The sequence below is a fragment of the Melanotaenia boesemani genome, chromosome 21, assembly GCF_017639745.1.
Source record: "Melanotaenia boesemani isolate fMelBoe1 chromosome 21, fMelBoe1.pri, whole genome shotgun sequence".
NCBI classification, from domain to species: Eukaryota; Metazoa; Chordata; class Actinopteri; order Atheriniformes; family Melanotaeniidae; genus Melanotaenia; species Melanotaenia boesemani.
The window spans coordinates 13,375,067-13,402,717 of NC_055702.1; the positions used below are offsets into that span (position 1 = coordinate 13,375,067).

The 27,651-nt window shown below is 37.7% G+C and overlaps 1 protein-coding gene across 1 annotated transcript; it reads right to left on the bottom strand.

Annotated features, from left to right (window-relative positions):
• Nucleotides 1–5,503: 5,503 nt before the first annotated feature.
• On the bottom strand, nucleotides 5,504–23,224 carry LOC121632281 (synaptic vesicle membrane protein VAT-1 homolog). Its single transcript, XM_041973608.1, has 6 exons — nucleotides 22,615–23,224; nucleotides 14,204–14,411; nucleotides 11,087–11,257; nucleotides 10,886–10,975; nucleotides 10,328–10,566; nucleotides 5,504–8,510 (listed from the first exon to the last, which is right to left on the bottom strand). Exons 1-6 carry the CDS (start codon nucleotides 22,990–22,992, stop codon nucleotides 8,319–8,321), a joined length of 1,278 nt encoding a protein of 425 aa, XP_041829542.1. The 5' UTR covers nucleotides 22,993–23,224; the 3' UTR covers nucleotides 5,504–8,318.
• Nucleotides 23,225–27,651: the final 4,427 nt, after the last annotated feature.

Consider the following 27,651-nt stretch of genomic DNA (forward strand, 5'->3'; position numbering starts at 1 on the left):
ATTTATGAACATTATGGTCCACTATATTTAGGGCCTTCGGGCAACAGTATTTTATAACTTCTTTAAAGTAAGTGATTATATCTGTAACTTTTTCAGGCCTTATAAGGGCAGAGAGGACTAGATGGGATAGTGAGAGACCCATTCTTGGCCCCTCTTCATTTTAACTGAAAGTAGGGACTAAACAGAGTTCTTGGGGAGAAATTCAATAGCAACATCCTCATTTTGGCTGAGTTTTTCCTAGCCTTTAAATTACACATTTTTTTAAAAAGCTGAATATCAGGGGTAGTTGTTACAAAAAGGGAAGGGGTAGCCTTGGTGAGCAAGGCCCTTAACCCCCAACTGCTCCCCAGGTGCTGGAATCTGGCAGCCTACTGCTCCCATCAACCAGGATGGGTTAAATGCAGAGAAAGAATTTCCCAGCTTGGGATTAAAAAGGTAGAATAAAATGAAAATTATTAGACATTTTCTCAATATGCCTGTACTGATTGATCACTGATGAGGCCATGTTATTAGAAAAAAGCTTCTAAGAATGCACTTTTATAATGAAATGCGGCGATATTATGGTGAAAATGTCAAACTAACAGATTTATATGGGGCATTTGCATTTTCATGTCTAAGTATAACACAAATTGTTGCCTCAAAAGCAAATCTTAAATAACAGGTTAGTCTTTGACTATACCCATACATGTACTGCTAAAGAAACAGGATGAATTCAAGTCCATGAGAAGAAAACAAAGACAACAAAATAACTTACATTTCTGTTTCACCTTGTTTTGATAGCGTTAAATTTGTATTTACATATCTGCAAATTACTCTTATATTAGAAAGCCCCATTTCCTAACACTTTTTACACTTAACAGATTACAAAATTTGATGTGTGTCCTCAAAGTCCTCAATGCAATTTACTGTACGATGTGTGAAGTGGTGTTTTAGTTTGTGCCTCTGGTCTTGTAATTTGACACTGTAACTGAGTACAAGTCATGTACCATAAGCATGCCATAATGTACAGTGCTGGCTGAATACTTACTGATGGATTTGCATTCAAAGCACAGTCTGACTACAATACAAACCGAAACAGCTGTTTCACCGTGGAAGAGATACATGCTGCAGTTCTGGACAAAAAAAAAAAGTTGTTACCTCGCCTTGTGGTAAAATCTAAAAATAAAAGGAAGCATCTCTGTCAGCATGAGCCAACAGCAGCTACAAATAGGAGACTGAGATCTGCTGCAGCTGAGGATTAAACAAAGAGTGGGCAAAGAATCTGTTGTACAAATGACTGGACAAACTCTCAGTGATAGAACGAGATAAACATTTCTCTGCTCATACATAGAAAGAAAAAAGTTATTGCTGCCTAGGAACAATTCAGCCTTTCAGCCTTTCATAAACCTACTGCAGGCCTTATGTGCTGTTTACTATCTAATACTAAAAAAAAAAAAAAAGATGAATTATGTCAATCTTATTTTACCTCCAGGTTCCAGTAAGATTAAAATGATGCATAAACAGAGACTAAAACTCTGTATGCAGCTGATTATTTACATCAGTTGTTTTGGTTGCTAGCAATAACAAATGTTTTTAAGTCTGTTAGTCCTTGACTTCAGACTTCTGCATCTTTTGCAAGAGGACAGGAAAGAGAACAGTTTGTGGCCAGGGTGTGAGCAATCTTTTAAAAATGTCCCTGTTCTGCCAAGACACCTTGAACAAGAGATGTCCTCTAAAGAGGGCAGAGTGTAGGCAGTTATTTTTTCTGCAGTCTTTATAACCCCCTAAGCTTTTTTTTTTTTTTTACATCAGCTGCTGTACATGCCACACTAAACAGAGATGCAGCAGGCCAGAAGACTCAACTGTTCATTGGAAGAAGGATGCCAGCAGCTGTCGGGTCAGTCTATTCCTCCTTAACACTGAAGAACTGTATTCATTGCTACACCTTCTTTAAAACCAGTTATATATTTGCAACCCAACTAAGGCCCAGAGACATGTGCACCCCCATGAATTTGAAGGTAGACACCCTCTGATCCCCACTGACGTGAATGTGGGGCAGGTTCTGCTCCATGTCTGCTGAAGCCAACTTCCTCTGTCTCACTGATGTAAAGAGACACTTATTTTAAGAGCACCACCCAGACAGTTTCAGTACCTCGTCCCTATATGCCAACTCATCAGCTCCATGTGTAAGACTCACCACTGCAATGTCTTCCACATACTTATATGATGGTGTTAGAGGGAGGCTAGGAGTGTAATCATGTGTATCAATGTCTAAATAATAAAATCACAAATACTGTACTTCCTGTCTGCGCCATGCAATGCTAAGATTAAATAATTTAAGCTTGGCTAATATTAAGTTATTTCAGAAATGATTCAGGTTCAGTAGAATACCAAAAGTAAAGCTCATAGCTGACAAGTGTAATTAAATTAAGCACCACTTCTAGATCAGTAACAATGTATGTTTAGCTTGTCAGTACCAAACAAAATTCTACCTTGTCCACTCACAATCATGAGATGGGTGTGGGAATTTCCTCACAAGCATTTGTTCTTTAGTCAGAACAGGAAGCTGAATCAGAGCAGAGAGAGCTAAAGATGTGTGCAGATATGAATGAGTGAGATGTGATCCTCCACCTCAGAAGGGCCATAATGGCCTAGTTTGTCTATGGAACACAGAAATACACAACTCGTGTTGCACAGACTGTTTATATATGCCTTACTAAGACTGGGCATTCAGAAAATTAAATACTTCTTGTAGCATTAACAGTCTGATTGGTAATGGCTATAGCCTGTGTGTTAAATAGTTTGTGCATGCAGGAGGACCCCTGCTGGATGCAATGTTAAAAGAGGACGTTCAGCCAAATAGCACTTCTGGGTCTAGTTTTGTTATCCAATGCACAAAATAATCCTGGGAATTAGTCATTTTTTCAATTTTGCTACAACATAAAAGCCTTATGTTGCAGATTATAGTTATGTGCCACATTAGTGAGGCTGGGATCAGACATGCTGCCACTTTTCTTTGAGGTATTTTTGCAGTTTGTTTTTTTAGGGTCACCCCATGCACTAATGATGATTAAAAGTTAAGCTTGTAGAAAAGCTGACCTGAATTCACAAGCAACTTTTCTTTGCTGTACTTTTTTTTTTTTTTTTAACAAAGTTTAATTTAATGTAGTTCATGTGAGAATTTGAAAATCTTAAAATCCTGGTAAAGGCCAAGACATGTCAATACCAGTGCAGATAGAGATAACAGATGAGGATGAAGTGCCGAGCAAGCAGTAAGGCTCTGCACTCCATCCTCACCTGTTATCTCTATCTGCACTGGTTTCCTACCTACAGGGCTCCATTCTGAGCTCTCTCCTCTATAGCCTGCACTCCTCTGACAGTGTGGCCACCAACAGTACTGCAATACTGAGTTTGCAGGCAATACTGAGTTTGCAGACAACACAGCAATCACTGGATTGATCAGGGACAACGACGAGACAGTGTTTACAGTGGAAGTGGATAACTTTATAGAATGGTCGCCTCTCAGCAATCTGGAACTCAACACAAGAAAAACAAAAGAGATTGTCATGGACTTCAGGAGGAAGAAGCAGTGATAACACCATTAATTATCAAGGCTAAGGAAGTGGAACGGGTTTCTTATTTTAAATATCGGAGGGTCCACATCTGTGAGGATGCCAAATGGACCACTAACATGTCCTTAACTTCAAGGAAAGCACAGAAGAAACTTTTTCTCCAAACATAATCAAGAGAGCATGCAGCATCATCAAGGACTCCTCTCATCCCGGCTTCCATTTGTTTATACTGGTGCCTTCCAGATGTCACTGAACAGCTAAAACAAGAACCACAAGATAATAGCTTTTTATCCCAGAGCGGTCACAATGCTGAAGAGCTGTTTTTATAACATTGTTTGCAGTTTTTAATACTATATGTTTTAGATTTGTGCAGCTCATGCTTTAAACATTTATTCAGTGTGTTGGAGGTCTTTCATCATGACATCTTTTACTTTACTTAATTTATTATCCTGTATATACATGCCCTAAATACAATCTGTATGCCAATATTGCACTTTGTTATATTGCTTTGTTTAATTTGTTATATTGAGTTTTTTTACCTATTTATTCTTGCCTGCATCAGACGGAGAGCTTTTCTAATTTTTTATGTGTATACATAATAACAAACACATCTGATTCTGATTACCAGCACGTCAGTGTAATGAGTGTGCAACTGTAGCCATTAGTGATTCCCTTAATAAACAAATAAAGCAACAGGTTTTTCTTTTTGCAAACATGTCTACAACACAACAAGGAAATAATCATTTATACTTTTTAATGTGTAATTTTGGTAATTTAAATTAATTTATATAGGTCTTTGACTATCTAAATATTTTAAAAATAGGAAATTATGAATTCTGGTCTTTCACCATTGAAATAGTTAGATGACAGCTTTAAAATGTCCATTGTCTTCTTTAATACAAAAGCTGTTTTATGATTAGTATCTTCTTGTAAATCATCTCAGATAAGTGTTCAGCTAACTTATGCAAATAAAAATAATTATAATAGCCATAAGGAAGCATTGATTTGGTTATAGAATCTAGTTTTGGTAAAATATTTTTGTTTACAGCTGATTTGCAAAAAAAAGGTCTGTGAAAAACAATCTTTTAAAACTACATCTAACTAGAAATGAATCAAACTAAAGCAAAGCTCTTGTATTTACTAACATTTTACTCTACAGAAAGTCTGATAACTTAAACAAAATGCTAAATAAGAGGTTTTTATCTAGAAATATAAACGTGATGCTTGTTGAGACATATTGGAAAATAAAAATCTATTATTGTTGCAGTTAACTGATGAAAAAGACTTTATTTTTGTTTAAAAGATCAGACTCTTTGTATCTGATAAACATGGCCCCAACAGTAATTTTAAAAACTTTAAACTTTTTTTTAAAAGGTACTTAGCCTTGTGGCAATGCAATTTAATATTTATTTTGGAACAACAACAAAAATCTACCTTGTTCATCTTGATTTTGAAGGCCATCTTCATGCTCACACGCAAACCTCAGTTTCCGTAGAAACAAAATTTGTTTTGCTTCACTGGGGCTCATGAGGACAAAGTGGCATTTGGACCATAAGATGCCACATAATCCTTGTTAAATAATATTTATTAATCATATTTAAAGCAGAAATGTATAACAAAATATCTTAAACTTGCATCAGCTTCATCCGTAATGAATCTGCATGCATGATAATGTAGGTTGCACATTCTCAAAATGCAGATGTGCTTTTTCTCTGGTACTCCAGCTTCCTCCCACAGTCCAATGCCGTTAGGTTGGTTCTAATTTTTTCCTAGGAATGAGTGTGACTGTCTCAATGTTGGCCATGCAGTGAACTGGGTTTAATCTGCCTCTCGCCAAGTAGCAGCTGTGAGATATATGAACCCATAATTTTTTTTATATATATAAATGTTATTTTCATGTTGAAAAAATGGTAATAATAAAATTATCATCATTGAATCAATTCACAACTATAGAGAAGCAGAAAAAGCTTTAATTATGCAGACAGGTCAGTATCAGACAAACATCAAAGCTCAAAGTGTATAAAAATAAAAATAAAAATAAAAATAAAACACGTAGCAATATACAAAAATGCAATAAACCAGAAAACCATTCTGGATCAACAAAAGAAAAGGGTTGGAGGCTAATGTATGACATCTTTAGGCATCTGCTCAGGTGATTAAATATGTGTTAATCAAACCGAATTCTTTGACATCACAGGCAGTTTGATTATAATTTGACATCTTAGATTATAATTCATAACAGAAACTAGAAGAACTTGAGAGCAAACCACCAAGTCATGGGTTTACTCACCTGAGAAAACACCCCACCCTGATACCAACCCCATGCCAACACTCTTATGTATACATCAAGCTAACATCATCTATTTCCATCATCAGGATAGATGTCACATTTTATTTAGAATCCTTGACCATGGAAACACCTTTAGCCACCAAGATTAAGAAATTAGCATTTTCTCTAATAGCAGCAATCTGGGGTAGCCATTAGTGTATTTAAAATCTGCCATTATGTCATCTTGTCATTCTTTTTTTGGTAATGATTCTGGGCGTTATCGGTTGAGTTAGAAGCTGTAATGGCAAAATTACCCCTATCTCCCAACGGTAAACCTTCCTTTAAAAAAATTCCTGTATCCAGGCGATCACCCCCAAAATCTAATCACTGGTTTGTTATTCCATTTCTGACATTTCCTGATAATTTAATCAAAATCAGTCCATTACGTTTTGAGTTATGTTGCTAACATAATTGTTTTTTCCCAATGTGATGCACAACATAGAACATCTGTTAACACAGAGGGATGTTGATTTGTATTAGGGTAGTGTTGTTTTTACCTTTTAGTTGAAGGACACCTCCTGACCTGATGGTGCACACTTAAATAATGCAGGAAGCAAAACATTGTATTAAGAAGCAAAATGATGGACAGGTGTAATACTTTACACTGACCACTAGATGTCCCCACTTGCTTGTATAAATACTCGGTCAGTGTCCATTTCTAAATTTCTTAGTACTGAAAAGAGAAAAATAAAAACATTTTTGGAGCATTTGCAAAAAGAATACAAAGTCAAATGTCAAAGTAATTAATTTAATAATTAACAAAAACTATAACTCTAGCTTGTTAATATTTACCTATTAAGTGGACAAATATAAAGTTCAGGGTTCACAAATAAGCTGATAACAGTGTCATATGATGTTCCAGTTCCCTCTGAAACTCCACTACAGATCTTACATCATACTGGCATAAGGAAACCTGGCCAAACCTAACAATACTTGTCCAAGTGGCCAAAAGAACAGAATGTCACAAATGTAAACAACATAAAACATTATCTGTGGAACTTTGTTTTGAGTGTTCTTAGGAAATCAAAACAATGTGCGGTTGGGGACGGAGAGAGATTTGAGAGGTCAGTTCCAGAGGAGACAGAAAGCAGCACCGAGAGTGCAGCGAGGAATGTGAAGGGCTGGGCTGGTGAGGACGGAGGAAAGACTCCTTTGCTTTGGTTTGCATCGTCTGCGTCACAGCATTGAATTACACCCACAGCTGGACACACACACACACACACACACAAAAGGAACTCTTGTGCTTAAATTGTACTAGTTACGTCATCCATTAAAGAAAGGAGACCTGCAAGTGATAATGTAAGACTGAAGAACCTGGAGAAAATCAGTTGTTTTTGGCAAAACAAAAAAAAAGCTTCAAACTGATGAGAAGAGGGGAAACTGTCCATACTGAAAATCTAGACACTGATGTGAAACATCGCCACCTTTTCCTCATTAACCACTCCGTTTTTTTCACAAGTAGTCACTGAGTAAAAATCTTTCTAATTCTTAATTTCAGCAATTCAGTGTAGGAATTTTTAAAAAGCAGCTAAACCACAGGACAAAAGAAAAGCAAGGAAAGCTTTAACTGGCTTTGATTCAGCCTGAAATGGGGAATTGGGACGTTGTTTTTGGATGGAAACCCAAGACGTGATTGCCAAGTAGGGAAATCCTACTAATTGTTATTCAATGGCAGTGGTCAAAGCTGGCTTTAAATTTTGGCAAAAATAAGTGAGGAAACTTCAACAATTACAACACAAACACACACACACACACACACTACAAAGTCTCAACCTGAACAAGAACAATCAAAGGAGGCTCAGTAAAAAGACATGTTTAGATAAAATTCAGACATTTCAGTGGGACATCTCACCCCATTAAATAATATGATCACTACCATTATACTTTTAAAAAGAAAAAAAGAAAAAAAAAAAAAAAACATGCATGGGTAAAATTTGTTTGATTACACTAATATGTATATTTACTGCCAGGCTTTTAAGATATGCTTCCACTTCAAAGAAAGGCAAGTAAATTAGGAAATTCTAGCAAGTCTTAACAGCACTGAACTAAAACGTAGAGAGAAAATTATTTTTAGTCTATTAACTTCTTTGAGTGGCCTTTCCCAGTTTTGCTTTGAGTAAAAGTTTAGTTTTACACAGGCTGAACTATCCCTAGTTTGTTGTTATTACAGATGCTGAAGCTGTTGAAGCGGTGAAAAGCTGGGTCTCTTTACTGTCAATACGACACAGAAAACGTATCCAAATACAGTGAGCCTTTATTTTAAAAAAAGTGTTCCCGACAAAGACACTACATCATTGACATATTGCACAAAAAAAGAAAAAAATACTGACAAAATTTGACAATTCATAGCTCTCGCTCCGTTATTTTTTCTTCTTTCTCAAACAACTGGACAAATCTCTTGAAGTACTTGGAAACACCCCTCAAATAAACACTCTTACTCAATCCTTTTCTGCTTCAACTTCCTCTGTGGCCTCCTCTTTTTTCTCGCTGACAGCAGCTTCATTTTTTTCCACATTTTCTCCGCCTTCGGCATCGGCTTTTGGCTTTTCTTCCTTCGCCTTCGGTTCAGGAAGAAGGATAACTTTTCCGATGTTTTGCCGTTCATGCATGCGCTTCATGGCTTCGGCCACCTGAGGAAAAAATAAAAGTTAGAAGTTACATTTTCCTTCTTGAAAGTGCACATTTGCCATTTAAGCTCCTAAAAAAAACCTAGGAAGTTATCAGAGACATGCTGTAAAGTTAATTTAGAATTAGACTGGGTTAAACTTCTTACAAGTATTTAATACAAGTGGCAAGGACATATTTACCTTTTAAAGTCAGTTCAGCTAATAGTTGCTTCTTTAATACAAATTTATTTATTTTTTTTTGGCCTCCTGATTTGGGTAAATCCAATACTAACTCTTCATTCTTTGTTAATTAATTAATTACGGATGACGCATAATGGAAGCCATTTTAATCTGAGTCATCAAGACCTCCTATCTTTTCCAGCCACTCTCTATTCTCTGCTTGTAAACACAGCCAGACTCCCGTCTAAGTGTTGAAGTCAGCCAGAGAAACTCAAATGAGGACAGTTAGGCCCACTTGTAGTGATGCCACGACAACAATTTAGACTGTCACCTAGCAACAGCTGTTAGGTGCCACTTTATCTGATGATGGTGGTGGAGGTCTGTTCGTCTAGCACTTCACATTATTGATGAAAAGGAGGAAAACACCAGGTGGAGTTGTGTATGGATAAATGCAGAGGGAGTTTCGCTTCAGCTGCTGCATTTAATGCCCAGAGATGCCATTTTAAAAAGTGTTTCTACTTCTATAGATTTGTCTTTATTCTTTTATACAGCTATTTCCCAGGTTTACAGTGGTTTTTTTTGGGGGGGGAGCGGGGAGTTGTTGAAATATCATTGATCTGAATCACTGATTTGTGTCATTGGTCCAGCTTTGTTTATTAACCATCCTCATTCAAATGAAACTTAGAAGCTTTTCTCTCTTCAAAGATATTTGATACGGCGTTGACATAATCTGCCACCTGCTGCCAGTCCTCTAGCTTTCTGCCATTGGTGATGTCCATGTCATGCTCCCCACATAAAACCGTATTACGTTTTGTAACCTTCTCTATCAGGATTTCAATCTTGCATTCCGAAAAATTCTGCTTCTTCGCTATTTTCCCGTTCTAAACCATCATGGAAATGATATTGATGAATATTTGTCAAGGGCGTTCACCTAGCCTTTCTAAAACCACGGGATGGGCGGGGCAAGGCGCTTCCTTATGTGCGGCAACTTTAGAGTTGTTTCCGATTTATGAATGGAAACAGGCGTAGGACATGTATGTGACTCATTTATAAATCGTAAAGCTTTTGTGCATTGCATTTCCTGTTTTTCTTATATAAGCCACCTGTTGTAATATTTCTTATGCACAGTTTTATAAATGAGACATTTTGATTTAGTTACAAAGTGATGTTGCTTAGCAGTTTTGCAGACAACACAAGTTCTGCTCCGAATCTGCCACATTATATTGCCATATTTTTACTGTTGCCAAAAGAAAAAAAAAACATTCCTTTTTAGTCATTTTGTATTTCTCTTACTTTTTTGAGGGGGAGTCTGATGCTATGTTTAAATTCAGTTGTTCGTAATCTACCATTTCACTACTAGATGCCACCAGTTCCTGCCAGCTGCTCCCATATTAGGGAGTTCCAGTATTACCAACTCCGGTCCTTGAGGGCCGCTGTGTTTCAGGTATTGGATGTTTCCCTCCTGCAATGCCTGATTCAAATAAAATTGATCTCCAACGGCTTGTTGTCAAGTTCTGCAAAAGTCTGTTAATGACTCATTCATTTGAATCAGGTGTGTTTCTGCAGGGACACATCCAATATCTGCAGGATTCTGGCCCTTGAGGACCAGAGCTGGTGATCCCTGAGGTAGATCAATAAAATAATCCTATGATCAAACTAACCTCCTCAAAGTGATAGCAGGAGTCAATGCGGGGCTTGATCTTTCCCTGCTTGTAGAGCTCAAGCAACTTGGACATGGTATCGACAAGCAAAGTCTCATCAGACATGTGGCCCAGGTGGAAGCCAGAGATGGCCTTGTTGGTCTGCATCAACTTCAGGGTGTTGAGAGAGAACTGGTTGTACCAGGTTTTAGCCACAGCCAGTAGATTCTTCTTCTGGCCTGTCACACAATTGGCTGCACCTGGACGAAAGAAGAAGAATTTAACAAAACAGTAGCCACTTCTCCCCATATTTTCTTATCTATCTGTTATGACAAAACAGTTTTCATCAATCCTTCTCAGGCCTTTGATTTGCTGAAGATACAACATACATGTTGCACCCTGACCAATCACAGCTCGCCCTCTTTCATAACCAGCATGACGTCACTGGGACAAGTATATAATTTATAGACAGCTCAGTTATTTGTAAACATTTTGCCCAGATATTCAAAAATAAAATTAATCAATATTTGCTGAAATTCAAATAATATATTCTTTATAAAATTCCAGATGTCGTCTTACCAAAGACTATAAGCATGCCCAGTGGTCTCAGCAAATTGAAACCTTTCTGGGTGTCAGAACCACCGAGTGGGTCGAGGACAATGTCAACTCCTGCAAAAAGAGCAAACAGCAAAAGGAAATAATGAGACAGAAAAACAAACATGTTTCAATAGAAACCTGATGATTAAAAAAAAAAAAAAAGTACTTGTTGTACCCCCTTACCCTTTGGGCTGATTTTGCGGATCTCAGCCACGTAGTCTTTGGTGCGGTAGTCGATGGGATGAGTTACTCCAACTTGAGTGATAATCTCGTGTTTGGAGGCTGATGCCGTGCCAAAGACGGTCACATCCTGCACAGTCTGACACAGCTGGGTAGTAGCAATACCCACACCACCTGCAGATGTGCACACAGCAGTGAAGCCATGAGACTCACAGCCTCAGCAGGTTTCGCTTCATACAGAGGAACAGTTTCAGCTTCTGTGTGGTCTAAAGCACTCTGTAATTCAACCATGAACCAAACCATCAGCAGTGGTTTTCTATGCACACTTCTCATCTCCCCAACGCACATCAGCTTTACTGAGCAACGGATTAATGTTTAACTCCAGGACCTGTGAGTTTACTTGAAAAACACAGTTCATTTGGCAATAATGAGTACACTTAATATTCGGGTGAACATTGTAAATAACTGCTGAGCTTCATTTGAACAGATGGTGGAGACTTCCAATTATAAAATCAATTACACCTACTAGTGGCATAATATTTTGTTGGAAGTGATACAGGTGCATTAAAGAAGCATTAGGTGTTGCAGCTTTTAAGCTATTTAATTGGAAATTGAAAAGGCAAGGTGCATTTAAAGAGGTTAGTATGATATGCATAATAAAGTAAAGGTAGAAAGAAGTCAGAACAGGGTTAATTTCATTTCTAAAACCCCCACCAGTGGCAGCCATGACATAAGACTCACTTCTACAGATGCTGGAAATGTGGAAAGGCTTTTACATAAGATGAAATAGAAACCTGTGTTTTCTGGTCTCTATGGTCTTTCATCATTTCAACAGGCTGTCTGGATGTGCATGTTTACCACTTATCTCATGCCCTCTTTTTTAACCCTGGCCTCATGTGTCGGATTCATACAGGCCAGCTGACAACCGCCCGCTCAACTGTGGCGAGCAGCCTTGGAGAGGGTGCGCTGAAGGTCAACACACTGATAGTGGGGGCTGAGATGCTGACAAAAACAGGCCTGTGTAATACTTATCATATACTGAGCTGTTTGTTACTGCAGAGTTAACTTTTAATGATGTGAAAGTACTGAGGTCAGTCGTTCTGATTTTTGTTTCCTTAATAAATAACAAGTGTGACAACTTAACAGAAAGCTGAAAAGCAAAATGCCTCAATTTCATGGTGAAATCAGGGGGATGGAGTCAAGGTTAAAAGCAGCACAGAAAATCCTAGCCACAGCCATTAAATAACTTTTATAACATGGTTCCTTCATCAGCAAGTTGTTTTATTAGAACTGATAGCAGTTTTAATTTTCACTTTTAAACTTTTAACAGTGCAGTGCAAACATTTAAAACAAATCAAACCAATTTTTATTCAGACAGATTACTTTTTTACAGTCAAAATACACTGCCCATCCAAACAAAGTCACACTAATATTTTGTTGGACAGCCTTTACAGGCTGTGTTCGCTGTGGCATCATTTCAAAAAGCTGCAATGTCACATGATTTACAGTAGGCACCAGGCTTGATGGCTGCATCGCTTCATCTGCCTCTCTTCTTATCCTGGCACACCCATCACTCTGGAACAGGATAAACCTTCTTCCGTTGCTCCAGAGTCTAATCTTTATGTTCCCTAGCAAATAGAAGCCTTTATTATGATTAGCCTCACTGATTAGTGGTTTTCTTAAGGCTTTGAGTTCTAGTATTTTTTTTTAACCATCTGATTTCACCAAACGTTAAGCGATCATGATCACTAAAGATTTTCTTTCAGCCACACCTCTTCCTCAAATATGATGGTTCCTGACTATCCTTTCATTTTTTTTTTACTAACCTGTTGGACAGTTCCAATTTTAGTAGTTTGAGCAATCTTGGACGTTTTCTTTGCTTGATGCATGACAATAATTTGACCCTTCAGTGACAGATTAACATCTTTTCCACGACAGAGTCTTCCAATAAAGTTATTTAAGAAGCAAGAAGCTACTCACTGCATCAGTTAGAAATAAATAACTTGTTACCAGCTGAAACGTAATAATCCATGCACTAATTATCCAATTGGAAGCTATTAGCTTTTTGGTAAACTAAATTTAGAGTACGTTTTTGGACAGGCAGTTTATGTCTCCGCTTACACTTCATGCTGTCAAGTATAAATTCAGGAGAAATCTGGAAGTTATTTATTTATTCATGGTTGTTATTTTACAGGATAAAGTATTGTTTTTGTGCATCTATTGATAATTTGTTAAATCTATATTGCTAAAGATGAATTTCTACTACATTCATCCAACAGTAACTCCTGTAGCACTACAAAGGGCTCATTTTAAAAGTGGAAACATCCTCTGATCTAATTGAGATATTTGTCAGTGTGAAATGTCATTTATTGCCAAAGCAACCATGTTTGACAATGATCTAGCTTGCCATTTTATGAATGAGCCATTATGAGACCACAGTGTCTGCACATACACATACTACGTCCTGACCTCTGACCTGTGGTCTCTGGGCTGATTATATCTCACCACAGAAATGTGGCTGGATTCATAAAACTGATTAGAGACCTGCATTAAACGTGCTGTGTGACTCCTCACACTTTACCCTGGAGACTGGAGGAAATATTTGTCATACTTGACAATTAACTCATGGGGCAGATATTTTTCCTTTGAGGAGGTCATTACTCCTTTATGGAAGAGCTGTTTTCAATCAGTAGGGAACCTTACTAGAGAAAGCAAACTTTCCCTAGTAAAATGCAACAGTTTTTATTTTGAAAATGCTGCATGATTAGAATTTTAAATGTGAAGTATACAAAAAAATGGGAGAGCAAAAACATGTTTGCTACCTCTCTTTGCATAAATTGATCAGGGAAATATGGAAGTGTTTAAAGAAACATGAAAACTGTGGGTTGAAAGTTAAGACTCATGTTTGGAAATGTGGGATTCTGTGTGGAAAGGACACCTAGTTAACTGGACATAAAGTGAGTGGTGGGATGTAAACTGTGGGAAACCTTGAACTGAATTTAATTTCTGTTAATTTATGAGTTAACTGTGTCCATCAGGGATTTCCACAAATTTACTAAAAATTGGGAAATTATTCCATCATCTGAAATGATGAACAAAGGTTTTCGCTGTATTTCTTACCTGCAGCCATGTGAACGAGGACACTTTTGCCCGGCCTGAGATTGGCCATCTCAAACAGCATCATGTAGGCTGACATGTAGTTTATGGGAAGAGCAGCAGCTTCCTCAAAACTCATCTCCTCCGGCATAGGGAAAGTGTGGTCAGCTGACACAACGACCAATTCCTGCCACATACCGCTGCGGTTCATCGCGATAACACGATCTCCCACCTGAGGATGAAAAGAGGGAGACCCAGGAGGAGGTTACTCTTCAGTCTGGCTGTTAAACTCTCATTAATGTGACTTCTTTCCATTTTTCAGATTTTCTCATTTTAATTCCTTGTGTGTGTCAAGTTCTTAAAGTCACCAAAACATGAGAACATTTTTGGGGTCAGTTCACCTTTAAAGGGACAATAAGCGGGAATTCATCATTTCTAGTTTGAAGGAATTAAATAAATCGCTATGTGAAGAACTAGAGGTGTAATGTCATCTAGAATATAGCATGACATCACATCGTCTCTCTGTGTTGATACCCAGCCCTGTGTTTACCAGCTGGTCCGGCCGAGCGTTCATGGCCGTTTATGTGAATCACCGTCTCCTCTCTGAGCCGTTGGCTCTCCCCTACCTATAAAAGGCTGGAGCACACAAGCAAAGGCAGCTCAATTTTTTCAAAGCGACTCTTTTTTAAAAGCAAAACAGTGGAGGTTGGAATGAAGCGTTCACCTGGAGACAACCAGGATCTGACATTACTTCTGGTGAAGAAGTTATCAGATAAAGAAAAGGGACATAACCCAGTTTAACACTGACCTAGCTCTTCTCACGAATAGTAAATAACAACATAAAGGTTATAAGTTACTTCGACATGTTCCACAAAATGGTGATATTATGGAGGGGAGTTGGGGGTCAGGGAAGAGGTAGAGGGATGTGTGGCCCATGGCACTTTGTTTTGGTCTACAGCAAGGTTTGCACAACAGCAAACCTTGTGGTGAAACGATTTTGCTTTTTGCCCCTTTAAATTGTAAGTGGTCATGAATTGTCTGCAACACTCGTGTCCTCGTTGCAACACAATGGAGGTACAGTGCTTAACACAACATGCACCCAGTAATAATCACTGAAGGTTTCTGCTCAACACAACAGTCATGCTAACAAAACTTGAGATTCTTTGTCAGCGCTTTGAATAAGAATTCACTTTCACTATTTTGGAAGAGATTAAAGTCTGTGTGGTCAAATACATCCAGGGGCAACAAATGGAAAAATGAGGTCAAGAAAGTTGAAAATCATCTGATCTATTAAACATGCTGAATGACAAGAAGGTATCTGTTGCACACCACCGCTCAGCCCTGTCAGCATTATAAATAACAGAGGGTCCTTTATCGTTTGGCAAAAATGACTGAATTCATTCAATCAGAAAAGTAAAATCCCAGATGTCATCTCACTGAACATTGTCTTAGCATTTAATGCAGTTCCCTACATTAAGTTAAATTGCTGGCAAAGAAACAAATACATGTGTACACAAGTAATTATATGCCAGTCTCTTCAGTTGTATAATTAAAAAAAAAAGAATTTGGAAATTTGACACACTAATTGATGGTAGTCCTGGCCTTCTTTTGTGCAACTTAAGTGCATTTTGTGCCCATCTGGTTTTCCAAAATTAGGAACCAGTTTCTTTGATATTCTGTAGAAGGGTTAAGGCCACTTTCTGTGCAAATGTCTGCTTAGCTTTCCACTGTACTGGATTTAATAGAATACAACTTAATTGTAAATTATTGCTTAACAATCACAGTTTAGCACCTCTAAATTTTAGCATCATAATAAGTCAGAGCTATTCAATTTGGTCCTAAGAGGTGTGTTGAAGCAGGGATACATGGAAAACCTGCTGGATTGTGGCCCTCATAGGACTGAATTTAGACATTCTACAGATGAAGACCTACAAAAGTTGCCATGGCAATTCAGTAAATGAGGAAGTGGAAGTCGATGATAGCACACAGTGTTTATCACCAGCCTTAAAAACAAAAGACTATGTAACTTTCTGACCTTAAAACTCTGTTTCTGACTTGTTTGATGGCACAGCAACATTTATTTATTTGCTGAAGAGTTGTCACAAGGGCGAGAAACCACACTTAACAAGTTTTGCCTCCAGGATGCCAAGTGACGTTGCAGCTAAATTTTTGCTTTATAAACCATGTCACATGCTAGCAACCAGATATCAACAATGGCCATTTGACTGCATACCATGGCTGATAAAGTAAGGCAAGAGGACATTGTCGGAGGAAGAGAGGAAAAGAAAGAGAGAAAGGGACAAAGCAAGAGATAGGACAAGGTTAAGATCAGACTGATCTTTACTGGCTGGAGAGCGCTCACGGTACAGGTAGGACGTAAGATGGACGCCAAATTAGTCATTGTTTGGTGGCGAATCACCGAGAAAATTTGTCAATGTTCCAAAGTGCTTCTTTAATAATGAGTTGGTTACGCCCAGATAAACCCACTGATGGACAGTTTATTTTAAGCAGAGTTCCTCTCCACTTTTACAAGGTTTGCGTTTCCATTTTTAAAAGTCTCTTCACTCAAGGAAACAGTAACCACTGAGCACTAATACAAACACTGACTAGTTTGAATAAAGATTTGGATTGCTCAGTAAGGCAGCCCAGCTTGGTTCTTGGCTGAATCAATATAAATACTATGTTAACAACATTTGCTGAGACTCTTACATATTTTCTCAACTGTCCTTTTATAGCCTGCTCCTATGTGTTTTATAATGTTTTATAAGGGCACAGCTGATGCACTGTAGGCATTAAGCAAATAAACATTGCTCACAGAACTGCACTTTTAACATCACATTAAAATCAGCAACTTGCCAAAAAGAAGTTGAAACCAATTATCTAAAACTTTCTAGAAAGTTTTTGGAAGTAGTTTCATCATTTAGAAATGAGCTGAACAGTTTTTTTTTTTTTTTTTTTTTTTAGCTTGAACAGGAAATCAAAAACCTTTGAACTGATGTGGCAGCATTTTAATAACTGACCCATTTCCTATTATATTATTTCAAGATATTTTTTGCTTTTCTCACTTGCTACAATATTGACTTAAAGCATGTTGCATGTTTGACCATTTCCTCTTTGTGTGAGGAAAATAGAAATAGAATAGAAAATATTGTTCATGCTCGATAGGCTGTTAAATTCCAAAAGAAATCCATTATAAAAATGTCAGTGTTTAAAAAGAACTTGACAAAAGCATGTGGGACACAGGAAAAGTGTGATCTGATTAGAAATGCTACACTGCTTCCTCTTAAAACTGCTTTAAGAGCTCTTAAGTCACACCCACTTCCTGCTGCTCACAAGTCAGGAGACAGTCACACACACATGCAGATAATAAAAGCAGCTGCACATAAACACATCATGTTTGTGCTGTAACGCCACCTGATAGTTTTCATGAGTTATGACTCAACTTCCACCTCAGATGACAGTCCTTTTTGTCTGCGTTTTGACAATTTCTTGGGCTTATGACACAGTTAAATTTTGCAGGACGATATAAAAAAAATGCACCATAATCAGTTTAAGAAAAGCTGAGCTCAGTTCCTGGAAAACTAACACAAAAGTGAAGTAACTGAAGTGATGTTTGCAGCAGGACAGTGACATGTCTTAACATTTATGTTTTGCTCCATTCCAGCTTTAATGTATATCATGTTGTGTTGTTACTCATCTGAGAGTGTATTTAATTTTAGGACTTGATAAGAGCCAGATGACTCATGTCCTGGTTTGTACTACAAGAACCTAAAATGAATGCACTCTTTTTTATTATTTTAAAGCAGCAGTAAAGCAATGCAAGGACACTCCTTTACAAGTAATAAATTTCAGCTCAACTCGGTCAAAGTATAAAAAAGTGAAAGTGCTTGTTCTGGAAAAAGTGGCTCATGTGACTGATTTACTGTTAAAATCCTATGATTTTTAACAAAACACACAACTGTGTATTTGTTCCATGATTAGGCTTCAGTGCTAAGTAGGAGTGGAGTGAGCCTATATTGTAGCAGCTCATTCAGAAACTAATGGATCTCTATATGTTTAGATAGGACTTTTGTTTTTTTTTTTTGTTTTTTTGAACAATTGAGTCTGAACTTTTTCTGCAGTTGCTATGACATGCACTTAACAGGAGATTTTTTCTGGAGATGGTAGTTTTCTAGAGGTTTAGACACTTGCTCAAGCCTTTGAGTGACAGTCATCTTATTAGATGGCCAGATTTTTCTCAGACCACTTAAAATCAGGGTATTTTAGACATTTGTCTTTCTTTGTTCTGCAGATCATGACAGCAGTCTTGCTAGCATTATATTTCTACTTCATAAGCAAAGCAAATAGCAAGAGCTGCTGGAGGCCAGCGCTACTCAGGCTAAACATCATAAGATCATCTCCATACATAAATTGATTCACCAATAAATTACCGGCCATACACCCACATGGGAGTGAAAAAGGAAGAAACTTTAAGGTGCACCACCTCTAAAAATGTGTCAAAAATAAGCTAGCAGCTTAAGTTAATAGCTCAATGAGACTGCAGTGTTTCATTTCCCTTGAATCCAATGCACTGGTGGGGATTTCAGTACAGGGGGAGGGTGATTAATGGTCACTAAAATGCTCTATCTCATTTCTGAAACAGCAGCATGTTCGGGCTAGTTTTTATGGTTAAAAACATCTAAAAGGCTGCAGTGTTTTCTAAAACTACATTATGGTGATTCGCAGAAACAAAACAAAATGTTGAAATGCTGCAGTTGGACTGAAAAGCATAATAACTCAGTGGAGACTGAAAACACTATTTTGTATTTTCCATCCAATAAACAAGTTGTGCTCTTCATTTTTATAGCTGACAAAAGATGTATAAGAAAAGGATCAGTACTGTTCTGGTTTTCACAAGATGAATAACCCTCCACACTGATACAGGACTCAAAGTGGACTTTCCAAATCCAATTTTTTAAAGTCCTGTAGAACTATATGAACAGCAGAGAAGGAGAAAAACAACAAAAAAAGGGCTGTATAATTCTACAATAACCCAAGAAACCGGCTTTAAACTGACCCAACAGCCCTAAACAAACAGGTGAACTGAGCAGAAAAAATACAGCCACACATTCTTTGTCAAACAAATGGTATATTACTTCATTTCAAGGCAGCCAGCTGGAACAGTTTAACACATTCAGAAACATAAGTCAAGGTGTTAGCCATAATCACCGTTATCTTATTTGGAAACATCTGTTTAGAATAAAATCTGGAAAGACCAGCTGTAACGGGGTCTTACATAACAAATCAAGTGTTTTATGAAACAGTCACCACACCCTGCAGTCCTCATCTGGAGAAGCTGTGGAACAGCCCAGCTCACACTCTAAAAACACTTTGGTATCCTTTTGTGTTATTGTCTGCTGCTCTGTGCTCTTTTACTGCAGGTCTGCCCCAAATTCTTACTCTAATCCAGAAATCTTTCATCTTCAGAACTTTGATATCTTTTACATTCTTGGCTTCAACCCTTTTGGGACTTCATGCTGCTTCTTGCATTGCTGCAGCATCTTGTGTTTTGCGGCTTCCCTCAAGAAACAGAGTCTTGGAATTTGCTGCTCACTATAGAATCCTGCTCTCTGAATAAGGAGGGAAGGGTGGCAGGAGTGTAGGAGGGATATTCTCTGCTGATACCGAGGACAAGGAGCAGCTTTGGTCACACATGTTAAACATATTAAGTCATGATGGAAAATATTGCGTGAGTACTGACAAAAGATAGGTTTTATTTAAAGATTAATAACAGAGTATAATTTTTCACCCTGTTACAGTAAAGTTCTGTCCTGTCAGCCCCATCTTACCTACTCCTTCAGACTGCACTCAGTGGCCCATTACGTTTCTACCTTTTCGTCTTCTTCTGCCATTGAGGTGTGATTTGTGAACGCTCTTATTTTGGTAACTCTTTCACCATATTTTATGTCCTTGCTTTGACCACTTTACAGCCACCAAAGTGTTTAAGTTGGAGGTCTAAGCACATATTCCTTTAAGGATATGATTAACTAAAGATGGCAAAGTTCAGTTTATCCCATAGATTTTTTTATTTTGTAAGCGTTTGTTCATAACAGTCAATAAAATTATTGGTTAAGATCCCAAAACACTAAATAAGGTAATAACTTAACTGTTTTTAGCTGTTAAGAATGAGCTTGGTGAATAACTCAAGAAATCTTTCAATGAACCACAAAAAAGCTGCGTAATATGAGGTACTGTGATAAATGTTGCTGTGTTTGCTCTAAAAGCTTCACAGTAGGATTTATCAGGACACATCAGCAGAAATGCAACATCATTTTCGTAACCAGGTTCTTATTTGTGTTGAATCACAATATCATCATACCACATGGGTCCTCTTTTACTGACTCATGTTGCACTAACATGTTTCTACAGTAGCCCATAACAGACAAACTACACACTGGCTCTACAGGAGCTTTTTTTCCCCTTTTAAAACATTTTTCATGGCTGTTTTTCTTACAGGAAGAAGAGGATGAAACAGGGAAGAATCCAGTTGCTTGCAATCTTACACTTCAACAGTAGATGTCACCAGCTCTCTAAACAATAAACCTTTAACCATCACTTCTTGACGTTAACATCATGGAAGGTCATACGCCATCAAAATTAGCACAGTTCAGCTAAGTCCCAGTTAATCTCCTCAATCCTTCTCCTCTTTTTTCTTCTTTTGGGAAGGGTAAGTGTCCTTTGTCTTTTGGGGCTAGGAGTAGTGGTTAGCAAGGTTTCTAGACCACCATTCCTGATCATGTTAATAAATCTTTAGCTGCACACAGTTGGGATTTTTGCTGTGAATTGGGATTGGGTTTCTTGTATTCAAAACAATACTAAGAGAAAGTTTTGTCTGCTACTAAAAAGGTTAAATTTGCCCCCGAACAGGAAATGAGATAATATCTTCCTAATTTTATGTACTGAATGCCACCTAACCAGGTCACATTTTAACTCAGGAAACCTTTCAATGAACCACAAAACAAGCTGCATATTTTTACCCCTACCTGCAGAAAAAGAAGCTGTCACTTTAATATGCAAAGCAGGAGGAATATTCGGTGCGCACTTTGTAAAAAATAAATAAATAAAATAAATGTGAGTGCGTGCAACTTCTGCTAATCAAAAAGAGATATTGAAACAACAAGAGGAAGATGAACAAACCAAAATGTTTAAAAAAGACTGTTTAAATATTCAGAGAATACCACAATAAGAAATTTTAAACAACCGTCTGAGTTATGCAAACATCTCTAAGTAAATATTTTCTTTAAAAATTAGTGGCATAGCTTTGTGACTTTAATGTAAAACTGGGGCATAACTATTTTTTTGCAAGGTCCCATGAATGTTTATGCTCCCTTTCTCAGTTTATGCAGATCCTGCAACAAGACAAAAACAAAAGCATTCCTTTCAGATTTTTGCCAGTAGGTTATCTTTTGTTAATATTTACATTACATGGAAGGTTAATAATGCTCCAACTGGATCTGATTCCAGATTCAAATGTGTTTTCTGCCTCCTATATGTATATGTGTACACACACACATACACAAAAAAAACATGTGGTTTAATTTAAAAGCCATTAATAATATGAAGGAAATGACCTACCAAACTATGCAAGGCACAAGTGAAAACACCAGAACTTATGTAAAAGCTGCAACATACTGTACAACCATCAGGGTTATTTAGTATGGGTCCCTTCTGAGTGCAAGATGAGGTTGCCTTATGCTTAAAAGGCTTATATAGGTTAATTAATTTAAAACCACAAGCACCTACAACTGACAGTATCACCAAAAAACTTTATGCTCTCTAATCTGTGCAGATACTAGCAGAGTTTTGTATGAATTTATGTTTTTGGCTCCTTTTCATCTCAGTCCTAACAGTGAATTAAGTCAACATGTGGAAAATTCTTATCATGGCGAAATGGCAGCAAATGAGACACTTTAGTGCTAAGAGGAAAAACACTCCAAGGACACGCTATACATCAAACTTCAACAGCTTTAATAAAGCCAGAGTGGAACACAATGTAGGAAGAGAGCTCCATCCCACGCAGCTTTTCAAATATTTCATACCGTTAACTGAAGAATGTCTGCATGTTATGTCAACAGTTTTCATGTCTTAGAAGACTTTTTTTTTTATCTTTAGTTACTCTGGGTTTTGTTAGAAACGACAATGAATGGACATAACAAATCATAACAGTAAATTTATAGGTTTTCTTAGCATATTTACTTATTTCTCAAAAGAAATATGGCATTTAGCTTTGTAGTTACTTTAAAAAAATTTTACCAATAAAAAAACACCTTGCCTTTGAGTTCCCATATCTTATCAAACAAATATGGGCCACGTGACCTGGCGCCACAGTGGTATTTTGTGGGTGTGTGGAAGTTCTCAGCAGGTCTTTTTCTTTTTGTTTGTTTGTTTGTACTCACTTTCCTGTCCTTCACATCCTCCCCGACCGCTTCAATGACTCCGGAGCCCTCCATACCCAGCGTGACAGGCGGGGCAGGTAGCAGCTCGTATAGCCCCTGTTTGCCCAGCAGCTCGGCGAAGTTCAGCCCGCATGCCTTCACGCGCACCAGGACCTCTCCGGGCTTTAGCTGGGGCTTCATCATTGTTTTCACCTGCAGCTTTATCTTGTCGTAGCCCCCATAACCCGTTAGGACCAGAGCGCGGCAAGAGAGCGGCGTCTCCTCGGCTGCTGGGGCGGACTCCTCTTGCTTTGGATCCGCTGCAGCCGGTGGAGGGTCGTCGGCCTTCGTCACCTGTTCTGGTTCTTGCTGCAGAGTTGGAGCCTCTTCGCCTGACATGATAACCACTTGTGAGGTGCTCTCTAAAGATTTTGCGCTTGGATCAGTATTTCTGTCTGTTTGAGCGTTTCTGCAGCCTCAATAAAGAAAAACAGGAGGAAAAAAAACAGCTCGTTGCAGGTATTTTAGGTAAAAAACGTCATAAATAAAATACCCCTCAATGCACACAGTCGTGCCTTTTGGAAAGATGATTGTATCAGGGAGGGTGTTTTCCTGTGTGTGCGCTTCACTCAACAAGTGGTCAGTGTTAAGTATCACTCCTTAATATAAGAAGTTCCGGTGGGGACTTTCACAATGGGATAAACAATAAAACAAAAAATAATACATAAAAAAATGTAGTGTTTGGTGGATTATTTCTTTGTTGTAACATGCTTCTTGCCAATGAATCTTATACCATTGTAAGTATGATTATTTTCCTTCTAAAAGGTGCCACATTTGAAAGGAAAATGTATTTGTGGGAGTAAATGTTGTGTGTTGCCCCATGAAAAACTTGCCAAATATTCTCTGCCAATGCCAAACAGCGAATTCTGCTACCGACTCTTGTTTGGGGTTGTTAATTGCATTGGATGATTGAAGTGTGAAGAAATTAGACATATTAGCAATTTAATTATTTATTCATTCAAAATTGGGCCTCAGTATCATGTGGAGGTTCCATACACAGCCACAACCTGGCACCTCTATTTTAGAATTATTGCCAAGAAATATTACAACAAAGAAATTACCAAACACAGATTTCCTTACTTTTTGTGCTAAGTTTATATGACAACCTTAGCAGCTCTTTCTTAAGTGATTTGTGCTGCTAACAAAACATTACAGATTAGATTGTGATTATTAACATTAAGCCTTAAAAGACAAATTAATCAACACAAGTCATCCTGACACAGAAGCTGGTAAAATCTTTCATTTTGAACTTTTTTGTGTAACAATAGCAGATTATTTTAACTAAGTAAATATGATCAGTTTGGTTCTTCTTAATCATATTAAGCACACATAAACATTTAGTCTCTTCATGATGGTTATCTGTTTTAACTGGAAAAAGGTTAAATATTTGTAGATTTTAGTCACCAAAACCAAATATAACGTCATGTACAACTGCCAACCCAGAAATATGTTTTTATGTTTGGACATAAAAGTAGTCAGTAAAATGAGGGCTGCTGAATTGTGATGTTTAGTCTTGTTTCAGATATATATTTGTAGTGGTAAAACTGTGTATCTAAAGACAGGGAAATCTTTTACTTTGGTAAACAGATTCAGCTTCCTCTGCTCCTCTGCCTCTGTGGCTAACTTGACACAGGCCCCAAAAAAAGTGCCTGATCCATTTTGTTGGCAAAAAGCTTAGAGATGTGAGGCAGAGTGCTACAAACCCCGGACACTGGACTCCTGCAGAAAAAAAGTGGGATTTGCTGAGTTCACAGCTGGAGCAAGCCTTTTAACCTCTGCTCCCACCCTCAGGAGTTACAGCTGGTAGATCCTGACTGATGCTTGTTGATCATAAACCAAATTAAGCTGCAGTAAAAACCTTTTATACACCAACAATGATTGAACTCTCAAATAAAATTCTGATGCATTTAGACTTCTTGTGTCATTGAGCATTAACCACTTACATTTTGTGCACCCACAGATGCATTTTGCAGCCAGTGCTTTTTCATCTCATTATGCTGGTTCAGAGGCAGACAGGAAGTGGTGAGAAAGATGGGGTAACTTTAAAGAGCCAGAAAGGTCAGAAGTTACCATTTCACTCTTTTTATTCTCTGTCAAGCAGAGGGAGGTATTATTGAAGCATGAATAAGAGAAAAGTCTGCACAAATGCAGTGTATAATGTATGCTATGACACAGTTGGTACAATCATGGTTTTTGCAGTGAAAACACACATCTGTGGTTAATGTAGTCCTAAGGGTAAATGTGGTACAGTAAGTGCTTTCAGACAGGGATCACAGTTTCTCCACCAAAAGTCTTTTATTGAGACATGAAGACACATTAAGATTTTTTTTTCACTTATACAGTAGATACAAATATGTATCTATGGGTGTATGTGTTTAATTTAGTAGAGTTTAGCTCTTAGTTGCTGATTACCACACCTGCTCTTCATTATTATCTTCATTATTGTCCCTTGTGTATCTTCTCCCACCTTTCCCTTGATCTTTGCCAGATCATTGTCATTGCTGTTCCTCGTGTTTGCCAGTGTTGTGTTCTTGAGGCAGGACTTAGGGACACTGGCAAACAAAACATTACAGTAAATGACTGAGAAAATATTTTGCTTTTGCCAGTAATAAAAACTGATCTTAACCACATTATGAATTTATTTATCAAATTTCAAGTACCTTTCAAAGATCACTCCCAGATTTCTGACAGTGGAACCGGTTGTTAGCGATAGGGAGTCAAAACCAGCCGTCACCATGTCACCAAACATAAAACATTCTTTTTCTATTTATTCTAATGAAGGGAATTTTTCCTTGGCCAAACTTTCATATCAGCGATACAGTTTGATAAAAGACTTAATAACTTTGATCTGGCTTCAGTGGTATACAAATCTGCACATCAGCATAGCAATGAAAATAGAACAGGGCCAAGAATAAACCCCTGTGAAACACCACAGCTGAGAGAGGGTCTGGATGATGACAGATCGTCAGTCATTACAGAAAAGCTTCTGTTCAGCATGTGCAAACTGTAGCCTCAGTTTCCAGTTCTTAGGAAATAAAGATGCCACCTGATGTGGCCTCCTGCTGCTGTAGCCCATCAGCTTCAAGGCTCAATGTGCTGTGCTTTCAGAGATGGTATTCTGCATACCTTGGTTGTAACCAGTGGTTATTTGAGTTACTATTATCTTTCTATTATCTTCAACCAGCTTAACCATTATCCTCTGACTTCTAACATCAACAAAACATTTTTATCCAGACTACTGCTGCTTACTAGATATTTTTTCTCTGGAAACCCTATAGATGGTTGTGCATGAAAATCCCAGTAAAGTACTATTTACTATTATTATTTACTATTTGGGTTAGCACGCAATTAAACAGGTCTACATAAAAAAGTGGCTGTTGAATGAATTATCTCCTGCTTTAGATATTAAAGAAAAAATTTTTTTGTATAAACATAAAACAAAGGAGATAAAATCAGCTCTAGCTGGTGAATCTTTATCTGGTGTTGAAAACTATATATTTTTTCTTTTTGACCAGAAGATGGAGCTAAATTACTGGTTAAATCATAAGATCTGCTGGGCGGACATAACTAACAAGATAAAGTTCAAAATTAAGTTAAGTAGCAACCTGTTTCTTCGCTTTTTTTTTTTTTTTTTTAGCAGAATACACATATTTTAATTAACCCAGATTAACTAATTAACCCACAATGTAAAATAATTGATATTATGTCTCATTGTCAATTTGTACTATCTCTAAATTTAAGCTTAATTTGAGTTTCCATTCATCCATTCATTATCTATACTGCTTCGTCCATTAATGTTCGCGGGGAAACTGAAGCCTAACCCAGCATTTAGCAGGTGATGTGAGAGGCAGGGTACACCCTGGACAGGTCACTAGTTCATCGCAGGCTTCATTTAAATTTAGAGAAATATATTTTGTCCAGTCTAGGCTCTGACTTCTGCATGCACGTATGTTCTGTTTACTGGAACAATACAAAATGAATAAATGGGAAGAATTTGAATACAGAAAATGCAAGGTGGCTTTATCAAGTCAGCCGGAGTCAGTCCGAGGATGACAGGATGCGCAACCACTTTTCCTTCAGTATAATAGGAGCCTGATTGTGGCGACGCTGTGCTGCAAAGCTGCTGGGCTTTTATTATTGCCTTGTGTAGGGCTTTCCATGTCATAAGCGCTTCGAAAGTACAACAAAGACAAACTTTCTCTAATGCTGCACTGATGACATTTCAACTAGGCCTAGGTGTATGTGAGTAAGAATATGATAAAAGTAATACATTAAGGACCTTAGTATAAGTTCCAAAATAGAAAAGTAAAAACACTCCCTGCAGAAATATGACTTCTGTTAAATTTTCTAATGGTATTTGTTGTGTCATTATATCAGTGACTGATTTCCAAATAAATCCATCTGTTTATTTATCGATCCATCATCTGCCACTTGTCTAAGGTTGGGTTGCAGGGACCCAAAAACCCAGACTTTTCTCTCCCAAGCCACATCTTTTCTGAGGCATGTCTATAAAAGCTGATTTGGATGTCTGCCATAAATGGCCAGATTCAGGCCAAATATGGGTCAAATGCAATGTGGATCTGGGCCAGACTGTCCACTACTTGGGCCAAATAACCATCACCTCTGGCCCAGTTTTTTCCACACATTTGACGAGTAGATATGTATGAGTAGTAGCATGTTGTGCAATTGTGTATATCTGGGTGTAGCTGGATCTAGATCAGATTATTTTTGTATCAACAAAATTTATCACAATGAATGATTTCAGCTTAACTTTTGAACAATTTACCAAATGTTTCAGCTTTACATCTGTGTTCCATTTACACAATATCCCATAAGCTTTTAATAGGTTTTCTTAATCAAAATCCTTTCCTCTCTGAGACATGAGGTAAAACAGAGGTAAGCCATCAATCTAAAGTACAACCACGTTTTAGTGCTTTTATTTGGATAGAAACAAACAGGAAACCGCTTTGAATTACGTCACTTTCACAGGTATGATCA